Consider the following 22,703-nt stretch of genomic DNA (forward strand, 5'->3'; position numbering starts at 1 on the left):
TTCCAGGCCCTGTCTGTGATTAGTGCTGGGTTAGTAATGTTGTGTTTGATCTCATACTTCCTCTCTGCTATTGTAATTGGTAATTCTGTCTGCACACTGTCACTTTACATTGATTTGCTACAATTTTCTTCCTTGCATGTGGGCAGCTGATTGGCTGAGGTAGACATTGGTGCTTGTAGGTGTTAAATGGGCATCAGGAGAGCTCCCATTTTGGGGAGTGGTGTCCAAAGACAGCTTAAAGGCTTCTGAATTAAATTGAGCTGGGGCACCTTTCACATATGCCTGAAGTCTGCCTTCAATGTGAATAATGGGAACCATCTACCTGGTGTAGGCCTCGTTTATGACAGAATCCAACCTGTGCTGGGCCTGCTCTGCTGCAGCCTATGCCGCAGCCCCCAATGCAACTTGGATTGTTTTCTGGAAAAGGTAGCTGTAATTCCAAAAGGAGCTAGTCGCGACACTGTAATCATTGTTGTTCAAAAAAAACCTGGTGTGGCCTACATGTGACTCCAGTCCCACAGCAATGTGGTTGACTCTTAACTGGCCTCTGGGCAATAAGGGATGGGCAGCCAGTGACGCCCACGTCCTGTGAATGGATAAAATAAATCCCATTTAGTTCACTAATGCCTTTTAAGGAAGTAAATCTGCCGTCCCTCCCTGGTCTGACCTAAATGCAACTCCAGACCGACAGGAAAGTGCTTGACTCTGGAATGGTCTATCAAGGTGCTCCAAAGTATCAAACACTAGAAAAGTCTAAAGGAAGAAATGAAACTGGAAGGACCATCTGATAGTGCGCTAGACACCAGGCATGCTAATAATGAAGTCAAGATTAGAGTGGTGCTGGAAAAGCACAGCAGCTCAGGCAGCATCTGAGGAGCAGGAAAATTGACGTTTCGGGCAGGAGCTCTTCATCAGAAATTAGGCTGGGAGCCTCCGGGGTGGAGAGAGAAATGAACCTAGCCCTATCCACCCTGCAACATCTTTCTTACTAACATTTGAGGACCATTAAAAATTTGGGAGACTGTCTCACGGACTAATCAAGGATCTCAACATCAGAGATGCTAATTCAAGTCACTCCCTGTGATGTCAAGAAACAGCTGAAGAGAATAATTCTCAAGGTTTGAGCTCCAGAATTAGTCACACCCCTAGCTGAATGTTTCCAATACAACTACAGCACTGGCACCTCCCCAACAGTTTATGCCCAGATATACCTTGTCCACGAAAAGCAAGATGAATTCAAACTGGCTAACTACAACGAAGTGATGTAAGACATCATTGACACTACTATATAAAACATGCACACTGGTGCTCAGTTTTGGCTCTGCCAGGGCCATTCAGCTCCTGGCCTCGTTATAGCCTTATTCAAATGTGGGCACGAGCTGAGATCCAGGAGTGAGATGAGAGGGGCTACCCTTAAAATTAAGCCTGCATTTGAGAGTGGCAACAAGGAACACTCGCAAATCTGAAGTCCATGGAAATCAGGGAAAACACACTCCTGGTTAGAATGTGCCACAAAGGAAGATGGTTGTGATTCTTAAAGGTGAACCATTATCAGGTCATCACTGGAGGAGTTCCTCAGGGTCTTTTTTTTTATATTTTCTAATTAACCTGTTCAGAGACATTATTACATTCCTCTGGGCTTGAAGGGACTTGAACCCGGACCTCCAGGCTTAAAGCTAGGGCTACTACCACTGTGCCACAAGAACCCTAATTCCTCAAGGTACTGTCATAGGCCAACCCATCTTCAGATGCTTCATCAATGACCTTCCCTCCATCATAAAGTCAGAAGTAGGAATGTTCACCAGTGATTGCACTATATTCAGCACCATTTACGGTTTCTCAGATACTGAAACAGTCCATGTTCAAATGCAGAGGTTCTGGATAATGTGCAAGTTTGGGCTAATAAGTGGTTAATAATATTAATGTCATGGAAGTACCAGACAATGACTATCTCCAATGAGGGAAGATCTAATTTGTCAGCCCTCGACATTCCAGGTTCAAGTCCCATCAAGCCCAGAGGAATGTAATAATATCTCTAAACAGGTTAATTAGAAAATATTTTTTAAAACCCTGAGGAACTCCTCCAGTGATAATTGGCATTAGCAACACCAGATTACCCACTATCAACAGCCTAGGAGTTACCATTGATCAAGAACTGAACTGGATCACTCACTTAAATGCTGTGACTACAAGATCGGATCAGGGACTAGGAATTCTGCAGCATGGAACTCACCTTCTGTCAATACAAAGCCTGTCCACCATCTCCAAGGCACAGGTCAGAAGTGTGATGGAATATTCTCCACTTATCAGGTACAGCACCAATAACATTAAAAAAGATTGACACGATTTGGGACAAAGTTATGCGCTTGATTGGCATCCGATCCAAGACTTTCAGTGACAACACTGTGTACTGACTACAAAATGCACTTCGGTATCTCAAGAAAGCTCCTTCGACAGCATTTTCCAAACCCCAGTCTCTACCATCCAGAAAGACAAAGCAGTAGATGCATGGGAACACCACCACCTGAAGGTAACCACACACCATCCTGACTTGGTACTATATCATTGTTCCTTCACTCTCACCAAGTCAAAATCATGGTGTTCTCTTCCTTACAGGACCAGGTGTCTCTGCACTCCAAGGCCTTCTGTGACTCAAGAAGGCAGTTTACCAGCACCTTCTCTCGGGCAACAAATACCAGCAATGCCTATGTCCCATGAACGAATAAAGATCAGTTTAACAATAAATCTACATAACTTTAAATGGACATTATAGTGCTGAAGGAATATCTGTTGGCAATTCTGATAATTCATTAACCTTCCATGCTAAAGAATCTGAACCCGAGGACTGAGCAAAAGTTTTGTAATGAACAAAAAAAAATGCAAAAGGTTTCTCTCCTGGTAAATGTTAAATTATTAGTACCCTTTGAAATATGTGACAAAATGATGTAATCACAGCTGGTGGTTTAAAATGATCACACATTGCATGGATCACCCACTGTGACATTACATTGAAGGATAATAAAGTTCCATAATTAACTTCTCAAATGAATCTATATTTAGCAGAAATGTTGTAGAATATTTGTTGTTTAATGAATATCATCCAAAAAGAGAAGGTTTTAGTGTCTGTTAAATTTGCTTAATAGGCCATTGAAAAATAGCAGTCTAATGTAGCTTCATCATACCTGCTTCTTTGTGTTTAAAGCAATAAGGAATGAGTCACTAAAGATGAATACAAATTGTGTGTGGCAGTAGTGAATTGTAGTAATTCAGTCATGCCCTTCAATATGTGTAATAACTGTGTGCTAATGATAATGCACAGAGCAATTTTGGCATTTCAATCAATCTGTGCTCTGACCTTTAGAGAATGAGATTTCACCTTTGGACCTTTCAAAGCTTTTCACTGATACTTTTCCTTCCATTTCGCTTGCAGTCCCAATGTCGTATCCCCTGCATTTCGCTGCCAATCTCTCCTGGCTTTTCCTGGAGTTGGATAACTTGTCCGAACGGGTGGAAGCAGCTGCCCGGGCAGGATTCAAAGCAGTGGAGGTGGCATGGCCGTATGATACTGAAGCAACAGAGCTAAAGAAAGTTTTGGAGAGGAATGGAATGGAGATTGTACTGATTAATACCCCACCTGGTAAATATATATTCATTAATTCCAAATCCAAAATGCATGTCTAAATGATGAAAATGTGAGGGATAAATAATCAACCACTATGTAAAGTTTAGATTCAATCATAAATACTTAGTAGTGAATACCCTAGAGTCATAGAGTCATACAGCACAGAAACAGACCCTTTGGTCCAACTCATTCATGCCGACCACGTTTCCCCGTCTAGGTCCTGGGCCTCCTCCATTGCCAAATCCTTACCACCTGTCACCTGGAGGAAGAATACCTCATCTTCCACCTTGGGACCCTCCAACCACATGGAATCAATGTGGATTTCACCAGTTTCCTCATTTCCCATGCCCCACCTTATCCCAAATCCAACCTTCCAACTTGGTACTGCCTTCTTGACCTGTCCATCTTCCTTCCCACTTATCCACTCCACCCTCCTCTCCGACCTATCACTTTCTCCCTCACCATCATCCACCCATTGCATTGGCAGCTACCTTCCCCCAGCTCCCACCCCCACACCCACTCCCATTTACCTCTCAGATCCCCGGCCCACATCCTTCCACCCCACAGCTCATTAGATCTCTTGCTGGATTTTTTCTGTGTTGGCTTTCTCCTTTCCAGGAAACAAAGCAAAAGGAGAACTGGGGCTTGGAGCACTTCCTATGCAGCAAGTGGAATTCCGAACAGGACTGGAATTGGCAATGAAGTATGCTAAAACTGTAGGGTGCAAACAGTGAGTATCATTCAGGTGCTAATTTAGGACTTTTGCCATTTATATTGTAGTTACATAGTGAATGCAAACCCCTTAAGCTAAGCAATAGCCTGCTGATTGGTTAAGTTTTGAGATGATCAGTCTGTTATGTCGTCTATAGAGGGAACACTTCTCGGTAATGTGTAGCATTGATTGCATCTCCCCACTTAGAGATTTGTAGTGAGCTCTCAGAAGTAGAAGTTAGCTGTGGAGGGACCCCCAACTTTTTCTAGATCTGTTGAAGAAGGACCGCTGTCACTGTGGTAAATCAAAGCCTGCCTTTTGACAAATAAGGTTTTGGACAAGGCTTTGTTAGTGACTTCCCCTGTTTCCAATCTTTGATTCAATATGTGCCTGCTGGTGAATCTTATTCAGGAAAATTGATTCATTTGGGGTGATGAGATGGAAGACAGACAGTAGGTGGTTTGAACATGTCATCCAGAACTGGAACGTGAGAAGTAGCATGAATGGTTCTTGTGGGTTTTTGTCGGTCAACATGTGTGTAGTGGAATGCTGCTTAAGAAGACAAGAAGATAGAGGTTATTGATTGGAAGCTTCCAATTATAATACTCATTGTTGCATTCAACTGAGTGTCAGTGAGATGTGTGTATTGACAGACAGGTACACAGTGCAGTGCTGCAGGGTGTGGCAGCGCACATGCTGAGGTTCAGGCTGTTGCAGCATCAGCATCCCATGCAGAATCGATACTTTGGCAACTAATACATCTAAAACCGATTAACTCAGCTGGATTTCGGGAAAAGTGAAAGCAGGGAGAATGTAGAACTGTTCAGAGAAGAGAGCAAGAGAAACTAAAGCGAGGTCAGGGGGAAGATAAAGCAAGAGGCAAGAAAGAGAGAGACCTGCTATAAGACTGTAGAATGTCAGAAGTCACATGAGATCAGTTATAGTTTGACAGGTTTATTTGAAATCAAGCCTTTGGAATGCTGCTCTTTCATCAGGTGAATACCAGTAAGACTGGAGAGAGGAGGAGAGCCCAAGGGTGCAGTCTCAGTAATATATTCCATGTAATTAATAATCCAGTGGACTCTCTATGGTCCTGACAGAGCCGCAGAGCTGAATTATATAATTACAAAACTGCATTTGTCTAGATGCCCAGTTGGACTGGTTACTGGACAGGTGGATATGATATAATCACTGTTTATAGGTTTCAAAAGGGGCGAGATCATGTCAAACATAGAATGCAGAACCCACGGCTCAAGATTGAATGGGATTTAATTTCAAAACTCATCTATGATGATAATGTTTTTGTGAACATCTGGAAAATCTGTGAAATGGACTCCCAAAACAGATAATGGAAGATAGAAGTATTTATTCATTCAAGTGCAAATTAGATAGATTCCGTTCAAATAATAAAAAATTGGAAGACAGAGTATGAGACATGATAATGGTATAAGTATAGTGTGCTTGCCTGGAATGGATAATTTCAGCTTTATGGCTGCCAAAACTCTCCATTACTACAGGTTCTCCTTCCCATTTGCTAGTTCCATCGTAGGTTAATTGATAAAAGGTGAATTGCCATGATTAGTGAACAACTCCATTAATACCATATTATACAACTACCAAAATGCTAGAAGGTAAACTAAGTGAAACTTGCTCATTTACTGTACCTATTGTTCTCATTCTTGTATTCCTAGTTAGCTACTGACCTGGACTACTAAACCTGAGTTCAGACACCAAAGTTCAGTTTGAAAATTTATATTCAATTTAGAATCTGGAAATAAGCACAGAGTAATAGTCAAGAGAATCCATAGAATCTCTACAATGTTGAAAGAGGCCATTTGGCCCATTGAGTCCACACCAATTCTCCGAAGAGCATCCCACCCAGACCCAGTCTCCCTTTCACCACATCCCTGGATTCACCATGGCTAATCCACCTAGCCTGCACATCCCTGGACACTTTTGACAAGTTAGCATGGTCAATCCTTCTAACCTACACATCTTTTGGACTATGGGAGGAAACCAGTGTACCCAATGGAACCCCACAAAGACACAGGGAGAATGTGCAAACTCCACACAGACAGTCACCCAAAGGTTGAGATTGAACCTGGGTCCCTGGTTCTATGAGGCAGCAGTTCTAACCATTGAGCCACTGTGGCACCCCCCAACCCTACCCCCCATCTCCATGAACTTTGGATGGACTACAAATACATTTTACCTTTAGAATTTCTTGTACATTGATGATTTGGACTGCAGCTGAGTTAGTGGGGCATATAAGAAACATTAACGAAACATGCTAATCAGTCAGAATCATTGGTGACCTTTAAGCGGCAATTGGATAGGTACATGGATAGGTGCTTAAGCTAGGACAAATGTTCTGCACAACATCATGGGCCGAAGGGCCTGTTCTGTGCTGTATTGTTCTATGTTCTATGTTCTACCTATGCTACTTGAACCTTCAGCTCAATTACCACAGATTAATGATCAAATGTATATTTCACTAATAAATTCTTGAAGCAATGAAACTAAAGCTAAATATCAGAAGAAAATTAAAAATACTTAAACCAGACAATAACTGAGGACAAAAGTAATGAAACCTGCCTATATATCTGAAGTTCAACTTGGGACTTAAAACTTGCAGCACCGGGTGGCACAGTAGCTCAGTGGTTAACACTACTGCCTCGCTGTTCCAGGGGCCTGGGTAAAATCCAAGCCTACGGCGACTGTCTGCATGGAGTTTGCACATTCTCTCTGTGTCTGTGTGGGTTTCCTACGGGTACTCCGGTTTCTTCCCACACTCCAAAGATGTGCAGGTCAGGTGAATTGGCTATGCTAAATTGTCCATAATGAAAGGTGCATTAGTGAGGAGTAGGGGAATGGGTCTAGGTTGGTTACTCTTCGGAGGGTCGATGTGGACTTGTTGGGCCGAAGGGCCTGTTTCCACACTGTAGGGAAACTGAATCTAATCTATCTAATCTTGCCTTCAGTACATCCATGAATAAATTGGGAAAAGGCAGCCACTTGGCTCACCAAGCCTGTAGTGATAATGACTGGGGTGGCGATGATAATGTTATAATGGTATATTGACAAAGTAGTCACTGGTATAATAATCTAGAACCCAGGCTAATGTTTTGGCAGCATGAGTTGAAATCATACCATTTGAATTCAATAAAAATCTGGAATGAACAGCAAGCCTAATGGTGACTATGTAACCACTGTCGATTGTTATAACTATCCACCTGGTTCATTAATGTCCTTTAGGAAGGAAATCTGCTCTCCTTACTTGATCTGGACTACATGTGACTCCAGACCACTGCAATGTGTTGACTCTTAACTGCCTTTGACTCCTAACCAAGTGACACCTACATCCTATGAATAACAAGGAAAAACGTGATCATGGTATTAACCCGTGTGGTTCCTTAGAGAAGCAAATCTGTTAATCTTATCTAATCTTTATAATGGACCATGAAGTCACTCAGTTATAGGAAATCAAGGTTACTAGAGTTGGACAGTAAATACCAACCTTGTCAGAGAATGAATGCAAAATGTTAGAGTAGTCTATAAGATACATTCTAAAGTAATGAGTATATTTTACGCAGTATTGCTATTCTTTCTATTGAAGGATCCATTTGATGGCAGGACGTGTTCCAGTGGACCTAGACAGAACATCTGTTGCCAAGGCAATGGAGACCACATTTATAGAAAATCTGAAGTATGCTGCAGACATCCTTTCAAAGGTAACTTTCTAATAGAACAGTAAAACGACAAAGACTAATGATTCAGGAAGAATGTGGTGATATCTGTTGTGCACAATGACTGTTAATGGATCTTCCTCCTCCATCCTCTTCACTGTAAATCTGTTTCAGAAAGAGCCTTAAACCGAGAGTACACCTCAGCCTCTGCAGTTCCTGGAATAAAGTTCACATTTAAGAGCCGGCCCCTGTAGTTATGGGTAAAAGCAATTGACTTGGGATTGTTATTGTTGCTGGTGAGATTAGACAGTAGTAATGTTCTGAGTACAATTGAAATAAAAGCAGTAAATGCTGGAACACTCGAGATCAGGCAGCATCTATGTGGTTTGTGAGATTGGGTTGCTGGAAAGACCATAGCACCGTTGATTTGAGTCACTCATGAGTTGAGACATGGTATGACTGACATAGAATTTTTTGTTCTTTGAACCAGATATTATTGTTTTCTCCTCTTTTGTCCCTCCCTACTCAATGTACCTGGAGTGCATAGACTTTTTACCTGTCCATAGCCCCTTTACTGTGGGTTACAGTCTAGTGATCCACTGATGGACTGGAAAACTGGCTGATACTATAATTTTTCAATCTTCCACAGATTTGTCTTTTTTTTATTATTTGCCAAACTTAACCACCTGAGCGTAACGCTAAACTTATTATTTTTATTCAGGAAGAGATGCAAGGTTTGATTGAACCTATTAACTCTCGAATCACAGATCCCCGTTACTTCCTGAATACTCCGCATCAAGGTAAGTGTGAATATTGATCTTTAGGCAGCTCCATTCAAGCTCTGTAAAATACTCGGGCAGTCAGGTTATTCATAAAATTTGAAAAGCAATTGAGTTTAAATTTACTCTGCTGATGAAGAGTTTGGATAGAGAAATACATGTCACACACTATGATCACCTCTTGCTATTTTTCATATTATTTATTAGGGAGCAGTACATGAATTGGGAAATATATCGGGCATTTACTAACATATTAAGAGTCTGTGTGCACTTTTGTTGACAATTCCAATGACCATGTAAATTTGTCATTCTTTAGTTATACCATCTTGCCAGTGACAGCACTGTCGACTGAGTTTGCTTTGTGTCTTCCTGGTCCCCAGCCTGTCATCTCTTCAAAACAACCTCTTCAAACAAAACTTGTTCTCCACTTCCCAATCGTTTTTGTAAAGATATATGAAGATGTAAAATCTAAGTGTCATACAAAATAAACATAAATTGGGAATGTTCTTCTGGAATGAAGGTTCTAGAATATGACAGATACAACCTCCACAAGATTTGTTCATCTGTGACCTAGATTTCTGCAAACTCATCTCTGTGCTGACCAGCATGGTTTTACTATCTGGGAAGTGAAGCACATATGTTAAGTTTTTAATATATTTCTCATACTGATCCATGCGTTAACTTCCATGTCGTACAAGTGCCCGGCAGGGACTGTCTCCAACAGATAGGCTAGGTGAGTTAGCCATGGGAAGTTAAACACTACAACCTTGAAATGGAGGAAAGTATGCCTGCAGTGCGGTTAGGGAGGGAGTATGATTCTAAGTGAGAACCTGATCATTGTCCCATGGTGTTCAACCATTTTACTATGGCTGATTCCCCAAATGGCATTGCCTCCTCTGGATGTTCCACAACCAATATCCCGCGGATGACCATGACCAGCAACTGAATTAAACCCACCACGTAAGGACTACAGAAGCTGATGATCATGCCGTGAGTAACTTCCCTCCTGACTCTCCAAGACACACTTCAGGAGTCTGATGAATAGTCTCCACGTTTTTGTATAAAGGCAGCCCCAACCAGACTCAAGAAACTTAGTACTCTCCGAGACAAAGCAACCCAGTTATGTGCACCCTGTTCATCACTTCCTCCACCAATGGCAGTGAGAGCAGTAAGTACCATTTGCAGGATACACTCTCCAAGGTTTCATCAACAGCATCTTACAAATCTGTGTCCTCACTATGCCTCCACCACCCGAACGCCTCTGTCCAAGTCACCTGTTCTCCTGACTTAGAGATCTGTCACTGTAACTCACTGCCTTGAATCAAAATCCTGGAACTCCCTCACTAACCGCACTGTAGGCATACTTTCCTCAGCTACCTGGATTACACCTCTTCCCACCTTACCTCCTGCAAAAATGCCATCCCATATTCCCAATTCCTCCGCCTCCACCGTATCTGCTCCCAGGAGGACCAGTTCCACCACAGAACACACCAGATGGCCTCCTTCTTTAGAGACTGCCATTTCCTTTCCCATGTGGTTGAAGATGCCCTCCAACGCATCTCATCCGCATCCCACACCTCCACCCTCAAACCCCATCCCTTCAACCATAACAAGGACAGACCCCCTGCCCGGTCCTCACTTTCCACCCTGCCAACTTTCGCATTAACCATATCATCCGCCCACATTTCCACCACCTCCAAAAGGACCCCACCACCAGGGATATATTTCCCTTCCCACCCCTTTCTGCCTTCCGCAAAGACCTTTCCCTCTGTGACTGCCTGGTCAAGTCCACGACCCCCCCGCACCCCCAACAACACCCCACCCTCCTGTCCTGGCACCTTTCCCTACCACTGCAGGAATTGCAAAACCTGTGCCCACACCTCCTCCCTCACCTCCATCCAAGGCCCCAAAGGAGCCTTCCACATCCATCACAGTTTCACCTGCACATCCACCAATATCGTTTATTGTATCCGTTGCTCCCGATGCGGTCTCCTCTACATTGGGAGACTGGATGCCTCCTCGCAGAGCACTTTAGGGAATATCTCTAGGACACCTGCACCAATCAACCACACCGCCCTGTGGCCCAACATTTCAACTGCCCCTCCCATTCTGCCGAAGACATGCAGGTCCTGGGCCTCCTCCACTGCCACTCCCTCATCTTCCACCTCGGAACACTTCAATCCCAGGGCATCAATGTGGACTTCACCCATTTCCTCATTTCCCCTTCCCCCACCTTACCCCAGTTCCAACCTTCCAGCTCATGACCTGTCCTACCTGCCAATCTCCCTTCCCATCCATCAGCTCCACCTTCCCCTCTGACTATCACCTCCATCCCTACCCCCATTCACCTATTGTACTCTTTCCTACCTTCCCCGGTCCCCCCCACCCCCATTTATCTCTCCACCCTGGAGGCTCCCTGCCTCTATTCCTGAGGAAGGGCTTTTGCCCAAAACATCGATTTTCCTGCTCCTCAGATGCTGCCTGAACTGCTGTGCTTTTCCAGCACCACTCTGATCTAAACGATACTTTCCTCCTTTACAAGGCTGCAATGTTTCAAGAAGGAGGCTCACCATCACGTCCATGGAGACAATTAGAGATAGGCGTCAGATGCTGGCTGGACTAAAGGCACCAAAGCCTTGCAAACAAATAATGATGCGTACTTCAGGCATGTAAACGTCACCAGTCTCTCAGGGGTAGTTCATATGAAATACCCTTGAGATACAAATATAATTATTTAAACATAAATACTAATGCCATACAAGTGTAACTCCTGTCAGAATCTGCTTTTTAAAAATTGGTATTTAGGTATTTTTTTCTAGATTTTAATACTATTTACAAGTCACTTTAGCAACAAAGTGATATTTCAGTATGTCTAGGATGAACCAAACGCCCTCTTGTAAGAACTCTATGCTGTGCTAATACTCGACCATAGGAGAGTAACTGGGTTTGAGAGGCCTGTGAGAATGACCCTTGAGGAATTGTGTTTACCTGGGTTTTTAATATCATGTGGAGACAGCTCTGCGTTGTATTTACTGTGGATTATTTGTGAAAACTGCAGTCTTATCTCCTGAAGTCATGACAGAGAAGGCATGCAGTGCCATTAGCTTTTCAAAGCAACACTCCTTTACAGCTGCTCCTTTATTTACAAAGGATGCAAACGTGTGTGTGTGTGTGTGTGTGTGTGTGTGTGTGTGTGTGTGTGTGTGTGTGTTTGGGTGGGATTTGCTGCATGTTTGACAGTCTGGCTAGGAGAGATTACTGAATCCCCATTAGGTTTGAATAATAACTACTTCATTTCGTATTAAGAAACAAAGTGCAGCTTTACAGAACTCTGACCAAATCCACTGTAGCCATGATGCTTCTCTCTCATCTCTTACAGGATCAGTGTAAGATGTGATAGTCCCTCTGTCCTAGACATTAACCCTTTCAAACCCTTCTACCCAGAAGTGGTCACTTTAGAACACAGAAGGCTATAGGAAGTTGACTAGAAGCCTTCAAAATTATGAGGGATGTTGATATGAGTAAATGGGAAGAAATTCCTTTGAATGAATGAATGAATGAATTAGCTTTGTTGTCGCGTATATTTAATGAATGCGATGAAAGATGTATATGTTGCCAGTTACAGCACCATCTTAGGTACAAAGGTAACTAGGGCTGAAAATGTGTTGCTGGTTAGAGCGCAGCAGGTCAGGCAGCATCCAAGGAACAGGAAATTTGATGTTTCGGGCAAAAGCCCTTCATCAGGATTCCTGATGAAGGGCTTTTGCCCGAAACGTCGAATTTCCTGTTCCTTGGATGCTGCCTGACCTGCTGCGCTTTAACCAGCAACACATTTTCAGCTCTGATCTCCAGCATCTGCAGACCTCACTTTTTACACAAAGGTAACTAGGTACAGGTTCAATTACAAGATCTTAAAAAAAAAGCTAGCTCCTGTGAGAAAGCAAGGACTGCCGACGTTGGAGAGTCAGTGACAAAAAGTGTGATGTTGGAACAGTACAGAAGGTCAGACCGGACCTGAGGAGCAGGAGGACCCATTTTTAGGGCATAAGCTTTTCACCGGGCCCTAACCCCAGACGGCACCAGCCTTCACCTTGAGGATCATGAGGCTGAGGGATTGCTCAGACCACCATGGGGGGCCTCAAGGACACCACACCGGGGATGAGAGGGTACCACACCAGGCTGAGAGGGTACTACACCGGACCAAGAGGGCTCTGCACCGGGCCGAGAGGATACCACACCGGGCCGAGAGGGTACCACACCGGGCCGCGAGGACACCACACCGGGCCGAAAGGACATCACACTGGGCCAAGAGGATACCACACCGGGCCGAGAGGGTACCACACCGGGCCGAGAGGATATCACACCGGGCCAAGAGGGTACCACCCCGGGCCGAGAAGGTACCACACCGGGCCGAGAAGGTATTACACCGGGGATGAGAGGGTACCACACCGGACCAAGAGGGCTCCGCACCAGGCCAAGAGGATACCACACCGGGCCGAAAGGACATCACACCGGGCCGAGAGGATACCACACCGGGCCGAGAGGGTACCACACCGGGCCGAAAGGATGCCACATTGAGCTGAGAGGGTACCACATTGAGCCGAGAGGTTACTACATTGAGCCGAGAGGGTACCACACCGGGCCGGGAGGATACCACACCGGGCCGGGAGGATACCACACCGGGCCGAGAGGATACACATTGAGCCGAGATGACTCCAGGAGACTCAGTAATTTAGAGGATATTGGTTTCAGCAAAAGAGCTGGAGGAATTAGGTGGAGGGGAAGAGCTTATTGATGTGATGAGCTATTGTGCTCTGAAATGTGCTGCTTGAAGGAATATTGAAAACCTCTTAACATTCTAAATGGAATAAGATCTACAGTGTTAAATGAAATGTTCACAGGGTTATGGATAGAGAACAAGGGATGGGAATAACTGGATTTTCCAAAGAGTTACATGAACATGATGGGCTGAGTGTCCATCTTCTGTCGTCTATGATTCGCAATCATTATTAGTTTTGTTGAAATGAGCATCTCCCTTGGAGATTGTAACTATTGCTGTTTTCAGTCCACGTGAATGACTGGGTGGAGCTTGATACCAATTGTTCAAAATGGCGACAGTTTGTCCCATTGAGCTGCATCAAGCATTGAGTCCAAATGTCTCACTGATGAGGGAAAGCAGCAGTAACAAAGAACAAGTCAACCCTACTCTCTGGATCCCACTACATCAAGCAGCTGCCTAACCACAAAGATCTCTGGGTTGAGAGTTGACCTGTTCAGTCAACTGAAGACCCCCTTGCAGAACCCCATAACCCTGCGTAGACATCATCCTGGAACTGAGGGACAGCTGGCAACTATGTAAACACCAGCCTGCCTGTTTTCACAATCGCAGTTACACCACCTCTGATGTACACATTGCAGCAGTATGCCATTATATTAAACCCCCTTGGAATAAAAACGCTAGCTTAACCCAGCCTTTAAAGATTTGTCCTAAAGTGGTTTAAAGTTGAGATGAAATTCAAGTGGTTTAATCTGCAGGTTAGTAACCGTTTCCCTCTGTACCCATTTAATACGGGTTGTGCTGTTTGTTTTAGCTGAGAAGATTCTGCAGCAAGTGGATAGGCCGAACCTGAAACTCCAGCTGGTGAGTGACACCATAAATAGAAAATAATTTCCTAAATTCCTGAGTCGTCAGCGGTTTACAATCTGTAAGAATAATGGAGGACAGAAAGCCTGATGAATCAGTAATCACATCCTCTTTTGATGAGGACAGCAGTCAGCGTATTCATGTTCACTTGGAATGTTAATGTAACATCCCTGTCCGATTGCTGGTTTTTGATGTTGACAGAAATGCTTTACAGCAATCCAGCCTGGGTAAATTTCTACTGAACTCGTCATTGCTGCATCAAACTTCTTGACCCTTCAGTGAGTGCCCCATTCCAAATCATCCTGCCTCCGGATACCCATTCAGCGGCCATCACATCAGCTCACAGTTAATTACCTTATTAATATTAATGCTGCTTTAATTATTATTAATAATTGATAAAAGTGAGTGGAAGTGATCAAGAGGGGACTAATTGGCAATAGTGTGGGATACTCCCTCCTGTGCAGGTTCGGTGTTTCACGTCTGGCACCATCAGGATTGAGACTTGATGAATTTGGGTTTTTTTTCCAAATTTTGGAACCAAATCCCTCTTTATGCCACACTTTGTACTGATCATCAGAATGCTAAAGTTAACTAGGTTATAGATCACTGTTCGGGAGTGCTGGGGGTGCCTCAAGACATAGAACATAGAACATAGAAAAATACAGCGCAGTACAGGCCCTTCGGCCCTCGATGTTGCGCCGATCTAAGCCCACCTAACCTACACTAGCCCACTATCCTCCATATGCCTATCCAATGCTTGTTTAAATGCCCATAAAGAGGGAGAGTCCACCACTGTTACAGGTAGGGCATTCCATGAACTCACGACTCGCTGAGTAAAAAATCTACTCCTAACATCAGTCCTATACCTACCACCCCTTAATTTAAAGCTATGCCCCCTCGTAATATCTAACTCCATACGTGGAAAAAGGTTCTCATGGTCAACCCTATCTAAACCCCTAATCATCTTGTACACCTCTATCAAGTCACCCCTAAACCTTCTTTTCTCTAATGAAAACAGCCCCAAGTGCCTCAGCCTTTCCTCTTATGATCTTCCTACCATACCAGGCAACATCCTGGTAAACCTCCTTTGCACCCGTTCCAGTGCCTCCACATCCTTCCGATAATATGGCGACCAAAACTGCACACAATACTCCAGATGCGGTCGCACCAGAGTCTTATACAATTGCAACATGACCTCAGGACTCCGTAACTCAATTCCTCCACCAATAAAAGCCAGTACGCCATATGCCTTCCTCACAGCACCAACCCAGACCTTGTAACTGCTTTGGGCAAAAAATGTTTAAGATTTTAAGGTTTGATTAGGCAAGAGGTCTATTCATCTTACATTGACATGACTCTTGAGGGGAAAGTCCTGCAATAATGGGAACAGAGAGAATTGGCTGATTTCTGATCCTCTGCCCCGAAAGTAGCCAGGAATATTGATATTGCTACATTCCTGTTGCTGTATTCGGAGAATAAGGAGGGCTAGAGGCTGGCTGTAAGTCTGAAAGCACCACAAAGGACTCGGATCATCTGAGTATGTGACTCTTGTTGATCTTGTGCTTTCGGTCCAGTCGGTGAACAGCCTCTCCACTCCCATACTGATGCTGCCTGGAAGTTAAGTGTCTGGGATTTTGGACAAATACAGTTTTTGGATCAAAGTGTGTTCCCCACACAGGAGATAGGGTGTCACCATTGAAAATGTCCAGCATGATCCGTTGCACGTGTGTTTTTGTACCCAACCCTTTTTGATACACACTTACTAAATAGCCACTATGACCAGAAGGCCACAGCGTGATAAGCGATGAATTAAAACAAAATATTTGGATTTGCAAATCCTAAACTTTTTCTGGATGCTCAGGAGTGGCTGGTATTTCATGGTACTCTGTTATTTCCCCTGTCAGTAGCATGAGCTATGTAGAACCATAGAATTTCTACAGTGTGAAAGCAAGCCATTCAGCCCATCAAGTCCACACTTACCCTCCGAAGAGCATATCACCCAGACACCCCCACTCTATCCCTGTAGCCCTGCATTTCTCACAGTTAATCCACCTAGCCTGTACATTCCTGGATATTATGGGCAATTTAGCATGGCCAATCCATCTAAACTACATGAAGACTTTACATATCCATCCATAATAAACAATTGTTCAGATTGACTAGGCTCCCTAAGTCTTTGAAAGGTATAGTATTTATCTGAACACCAGGAGAAGTGATCTGTTCGATGCTGGACTTAAGTTTAAAACAATGTCTCCAACCTTACACATACGCACAAGGTGTTCCACTTGACGCTGGCACTGGTCACTAGCACAGCTCCTTTGGTATAGCCAGATTTGAGAAACTTTACATGTGGTCAGTGGAAATTCCCTTCCACCCACTCCAGTTATTTACTAATGAACATAGTCAGAGATTTACTTTGAATATTGAGGTTCTGCTCTCTTTTTGGCAATGAATGAATTAATGCCTTACCTGTCATGTAGAGTGCCAACACATGGAGCATCTGTGTGCTGCTATCACCATCAGCAATTTGTACAGTCGCATGGCAGGATTTGTGAGATCTCATGCCACTTGTCAGCCCTCAGACAGCAAGGCAAAAGTGAGGACTGTAGCTGCTGGAGATCAGAGTCTAGATTAGAGTGGTGCTGGAAAAACACAGCAGGTCAGGCAGCATCCGAAGAGCAGGAAAATCGACGTTGCAGGCAAAAGCCCTTCATCAGGAATGATAGTGAAGGGCATTTGCTCGAAACATCGATTTTCCTGCTCTTTGGATGCTGCCTGACCTGTTGTGCTTTTCCAGCAGTACTCTAATCTAGCCCTTAGACAGTAAGCAGCCTCTCCCAAAATCAGAAATTCACTGCCTGAAAAGACATAAAGAAAGCGTTGAGGGCAGTAATCCAGTCATAGAGTCAGACAGCATGGAAACAGACCCTTCGGTCCAACCAGTCCATGCCAACCATAATCACAAACTAAACTAGTCCCATCTGCCTGCAATTAGCTCATATGCCTTCAAACATTTCTTATTCGTGTATTTACCCAAATGTCTTTTAAATGTTGTAACTGTACCCGCACCCACCACTTCCTCGGAAGTTCATTCCACACACTCTCTGTGTAAAAAGAATTACCCCTCGTGTCTTTTTTGAATCTTTCTCTTCTCACCTTGTCTTAAAATTCCCCAGCCCAGGGAAAAGACACCTGCCATTCACCTTATCGATATCCCTCATGATCATATAAATCTCCATAAGCTCTTATGTTGTCAGTGTTAAAAATCAGCAGGTTTAATTGGAAGCACTGGTTTTCATAGTGCTGCTCCTTCATCAGGTGTTTGCGCAGTATACAACCATAACACACAGAATTTATGCAAGTGAAATGATATATTGAACAAACCTGAATTGTTAAGTCTTTCATCTTTTAGAATGGGTTGCAGGTTTCAGTTCATTAATATGTAAATCTCAGAACTTATTTTAATCACCTTCTCAGTTAACTTATGATCTTATACTCCACAACCACATGATGAAGGAGCAGCGCTCCGAAAGCTAGTGCTTCTAAATAAAACTGTTGGACTATAACCTGGTGTTGTGTGATTTTTAACTTCGTCCACCCCAGTCCAACACCAGTTCCTCCACATCATGGCTACCATTGACTCTTCTGTTGTGACACCAGGCATCACAAATTTTTGGACATTCCGAAAAATTCCTCTATTGATATTTAATATTGGGGCATGCATCTTTTCATTGGGAATTGAATTGTTTGAATGATAATATTTCCCCAAAGAGTCACGAAGTAATTTAATAGGGAATTCAAGGGAATTTACTTAGTGGTCTTACAATGTGAAATTTGCTACCCATTAGATTAGCACATACACATTGAAGAGGAAGTTAGACACATACAGAAGGGAAAAGGCATGGAAGGACACGTGAAGATGAAGTAAGGCGGGAGGCAGCTAATGTGAGGCATGGACTCCTGTTTCAACTGATCTGTACAGCATGATAAACCCCTATCCTCTGAGGGAACGCAATCCTCAGTCTCAATCGATTTCTATCATGATCAGACATTCTTTCTGTACAAGATTGTTCCTTGTAAATTTGATGCCTCAAACTGAGGTAACTTAGTGCAAATTTCTGTGCAGAGACTGGCTGTTTCTGGATTAACTGAATTGTGTTTCACTGCAGGATTTGTTTCACTGCCAGATAATGGATGGGAATCTCACTCAGAATGTATCCAACTACTTCTCCCGAATAGGCAAGTACTTGCTTTCTGTTACATGTTTATGTTTCGGATGGATTGTAACCAGTGATCTGCCTGTATACTAAGAAAGTCATTAAGTGTGGCCCAAGCTGATCTTCCAGCATTTTTGTGGTGTTGGTGTTTCTATTGTGGGGTAGGGTTGTGTCTGTGAGCTCTGTTGCTTAGAGAGTGAGCACTGCTTGTCCTCTGTTCTTCAGAAATGACGTTCAGATAACTCAAAACCATTATAAATAATGAATCAAAGCACACAATGCTGGAAATACAGGCAGCGTCTGTCGAGTGAAGCAAAATTGCTTGCCTGAATTTTCCAATAACTAAATAGCTGTTTGTGCAGCACGGAAGGTATTTGTGCATCAGGACCCTGGAGAATTCCTGAAAGAGCAAATTCTAAGGGAATTACCCAGGGCAATTAAGATTCTGCTGGACATTCTCCAATGGCTGGAGCCCTCGGAAAATATCCATGTAGTTTGAGAATTTGGAGGGTTCCTCGGCAGTTAAATTAACTAGGAAACGTTAGACAATTAAAAACCCAGTCAAACTCTTAATAACTATTAAGCTGAACATCTGCCCAACTATACTTCCCCGAGACTCCCTCTACATCACTTTGTTGAACCTGACATACCTGTAGCCCTAGGACCCAGCAGCCCCTTCCTTTTTAGGACCCCACCCTGATTGAGACTGATAACAGCCTCACCCACCCACCCCCACCAACTGGGATCCAAAATCACTCTCCCCACACCCTCCGAGAAAGTGAAAAAGTAGCAATGTTTGCCCCTCCTCTGAAAATCCAACCCAGTGTTTGAATAAAATGGAAGAAGGTCGGAAATGTAGCAGGTTTTAAGCAAGTTACAGAGTCAGAAAAGGGGAAAGGAAAGCAACTCAATCCCAGTTCTGGGAGAACAGGTAAGGGGTGAGAGCACAAGGGGAGGAAATTGGGCAGATGCAGTCAATGTCCCGATCAAACGTGCTGGCGAGTTATCTTTAGTTGAAGAAAAAGGAAGTGTTATTTTGGAAATAGTATAGTTGGAAGGTCATTGATCTGAAATGTTAACCTTTCTCCTAATGAAGATCATCAGAACTACGAAAGGGTTTGACAGAGTTAACACAACAAGAGTATTTGTATTCATGAGTGGAGCAAAAGGAGGGACCAATAAGATATTCCTAAAGGAATCAAGTGGGAAATTCAGAGAAAATTGATTAAAAGGTAGAATTCACTTCCAGAAGGAGTAGAGAGAGTGGAAAGAACAATTGAAATGATGCATTTCGGGGGAAGCTGGCTTGGCATATGAAGGAGAAGTGAATAGAAAGTGTGCTGCTGGAGTTAGATAAGGAAGTTTTAAAAATCACACAACACCAGATTATAATCCAACAAGTTTATTTGGAAGCACTAGCTTTCAGAGCGCTGCTCCTTCATCAGGTGATTGTGGAGAATAAGATTGTAAGACACAGAATCTATAGCAAATTTATACTGCTTCCAAATAAACCTGTTGGACTATAACTTGGTGTTGTGTGATTTTTAATTTTGTGCACCCCAGTCCAACACCAGCATCTCCAAAACATTCGATAAGGAAGGCAAGGAAGAGATTCAAATGGAACAGAAGGACTGGATTGGGCTAACTTGCCTTTTTTTCACATCAGATAATTTGGGTGTTGATTTGATTTAGAGGCGAGAATGCTCCCAGCTCTCAACAGCAGTATAGCACAGTACAGGCCCTTCAGCCCTCGATGTTTGCCAGCCTTCTATCCTATTCTAAGAGCAGACTAACCTACATACCTTTCATTGTACTAACTTCCATGTGACTATCCAAGAGTCACTTAAATGTCCCTAATGCATCTGACTCTACTACCATTACTGGCAGTGCATTCCACACAGCCACCACTCCCTGTGTAAAGAACCTACCTCTGACATGTCCCCTAAACCTTCCTCCAATTACCTTAAAATTATGTCCCCTTGTGATAGAAATTTCCATCTTGGGAAAAAAGTTTCTGGCTATCCACTCTATCTGTGCCTCTCAATATCTTGTACACCTCTGTCAAGTTACCTCTCATCCATTTTTGCTCTAATGACCATTATGAAAATGCCCATTAGGGAGCTAACCCACAATGTGTTATTTAGGTACTCTAGCCTTCTGCAGCTACTGATAAAAATTCACTACCTGACAAAGTATTGCGGCTCGTGAGAAAAAATGTTCAATTTTATAGAGCTAATTGGAGTAGTTCAGCAACCCAATTTCTGAAATTAGAATTAAAATTAAATTTTAAGGATTGCATTTTTCTCAAGGTTAAAAACACCCTAAGAATGACTAAAAACTGCAAGCTCTTTTATTCCCTTGACTTAACGTCTCGTAATCAAGGTACAGAATGTAAGTGGAGTCCTCAGGCATATTACAGTAGGCTTGTGAGTGAAATGTTGAAGTGAAATTTCAGTACTCATTTGTCCAGTATAGAATGAATTGTCCCTGCATGAAATTCAGCTGCTGATTGTCTTGGGTAGCTGAATTCCCCGATGGTTCAATCACACTAAGCAGTTCCCATAGTGGAATTGTGCAGTGCTGATCTGTAGAAAGGGCATTATATTTGAGACTGGTACATCATTAAAGTCAGTTAATTTGCAGAAAGACACTGAAGTTTTGCCCAGGCTGATGAGATATTACATTGAACAAACCAGCCGTCATGAATACGCTGCTAAAGCTGTCATTCCCAGAAACATAATTAAGAACTGTGTTTTTCATTAGAATATATTCAGTTCACCAAGTTTGATGACATACATGCTGTCAGTGAATTCCGTGCAGAGATCTCCTGTCAGAGATAATTGCGCTTTTAATCCCAAGTCTTGAAGAATATACTGCTGTTCTGATGTGTTGTGGCTTCCACCATCAGGTCATGTCCAAATTGCCCAAGCTCCTAACCGGAATGAACCAGACAGTCCAGGAGAGATCAACTACAGCTACATATTCAGCTTACTGAAGAAGTTGGGGTATCAAGGTTATGTAGGCTGTGAATATTCTCCAAAAGGTACGTGTATTGTCCTCACATTTGTCATTATTTATAGACAGTACTTATGTTGTCATATGGAGAATAGAAGGAGACTTTTTGTGACCTGAGCTAGCTGTTTCACAGACCTATCCAATAAAATCCCACTCCCCTGTTTTTGCCCCACAGTAGAGCATTTGCCCATTTTCAAGTATTTATCCAACTTTCAACTGAAAGTTATTATTGAATCTACTTCCAGTCGGCTGTATATTCCAGATCATAACATCTTGCTGTGATATAATGTTGCCTTGTGTCACTGCTGGTTCTACTGCCAATCATCTTAAATCCATGTCCCTTGGTTACCAATTCTTCTGTCACTGGAAACAGTTTGTATTTGTTTATTTTATTAAAATCTTCCAAGAATTTTGAACACTTTTACTGAATTTGTCCTTCCTTATTCTCCTCTGTTCTCAGGAAAAGGTCAGTTTTTATAGTTGATCCACTTAACTGATGTCTTTGATCCCTAGCTCCATTCTGTTTAACCTCCTCTGCATCTCCTCCATGGCTTTAACATCTTTTCTGAAGTGTACTGCCCAGAATTAGACACAACACCAATAGCTGAGATCTAACAAGTATATCCCATGTTTCCGTTTGTAAAGTCAAAGAACTCATCAAAAGTTTCTCAATCGGTTCTGCCACATTTAAAGAGTTGGTAAAGTACATCACCATAGAACATAGAACGTTTCAGCGCAGTACAGGCCCTTTCGTCCTCTATGTTGCGCTGACCTGTGAAATTAATCTGATGCCCATCTAACCTACATTGTTCTGTTATTATCCATATGTATGTCTAATGCTCATTTAAATGCCTTTAATGCTGGCGAGTCTACTACTGTTGCAGGCAGAACATTCCATGCTCCTACTACTCTCTGAATAAAAAACCTATCCCTGATATCTGCCCTAAATCTATCACCCGTAAATGTAAAGCTATGTCCCCTCATGCTAGCCTTCACCTTCTGAGGAAAAAGGCTCTCACTGTCCACCC

The 22,703-nt window shown here is 43.1% G+C and overlaps 1 protein-coding gene across 1 annotated transcript in view; it reads left to right on the plus strand.

Annotated features, from left to right (window-relative positions):
- hyi (hydroxypyruvate isomerase) overlaps positions 1 to 22,703 on the plus strand; it is a 36,189-nt gene that overhangs the window by 8,089 nt on the left and 5,397 nt on the right. Inside the window, exons 2-8 of the mRNA XM_060829912.1 lie at positions 3,431 to 3,637; positions 4,241 to 4,352; positions 7,951 to 8,065; positions 8,742 to 8,820; positions 14,391 to 14,440; positions 18,613 to 18,682; positions 21,569 to 21,703. Coding sequence (XP_060685895.1) covers positions 3,436 to 3,637; positions 4,241 to 4,352; positions 7,951 to 8,065; positions 8,742 to 8,820; positions 14,391 to 14,440; positions 18,613 to 18,682; positions 21,569 to 21,703 — 763 coding nt within the window. The 5' untranslated portion in view covers positions 3,431 to 3,435. The remainder of the gene's footprint in view (positions 1 to 3,430; positions 3,638 to 4,240; positions 4,353 to 7,950; positions 8,066 to 8,741; positions 8,821 to 14,390; positions 14,441 to 18,612; positions 18,683 to 21,568; positions 21,704 to 22,703) is intronic.

The sequence above is a fragment of the Hemiscyllium ocellatum genome, chromosome 9 (genome assembly GCF_020745735.1).
Source record: "Hemiscyllium ocellatum isolate sHemOce1 chromosome 9, sHemOce1.pat.X.cur, whole genome shotgun sequence".
Classification (NCBI taxonomy): domain Eukaryota; kingdom Metazoa; phylum Chordata; class Chondrichthyes; order Orectolobiformes; family Hemiscylliidae; genus Hemiscyllium; species Hemiscyllium ocellatum.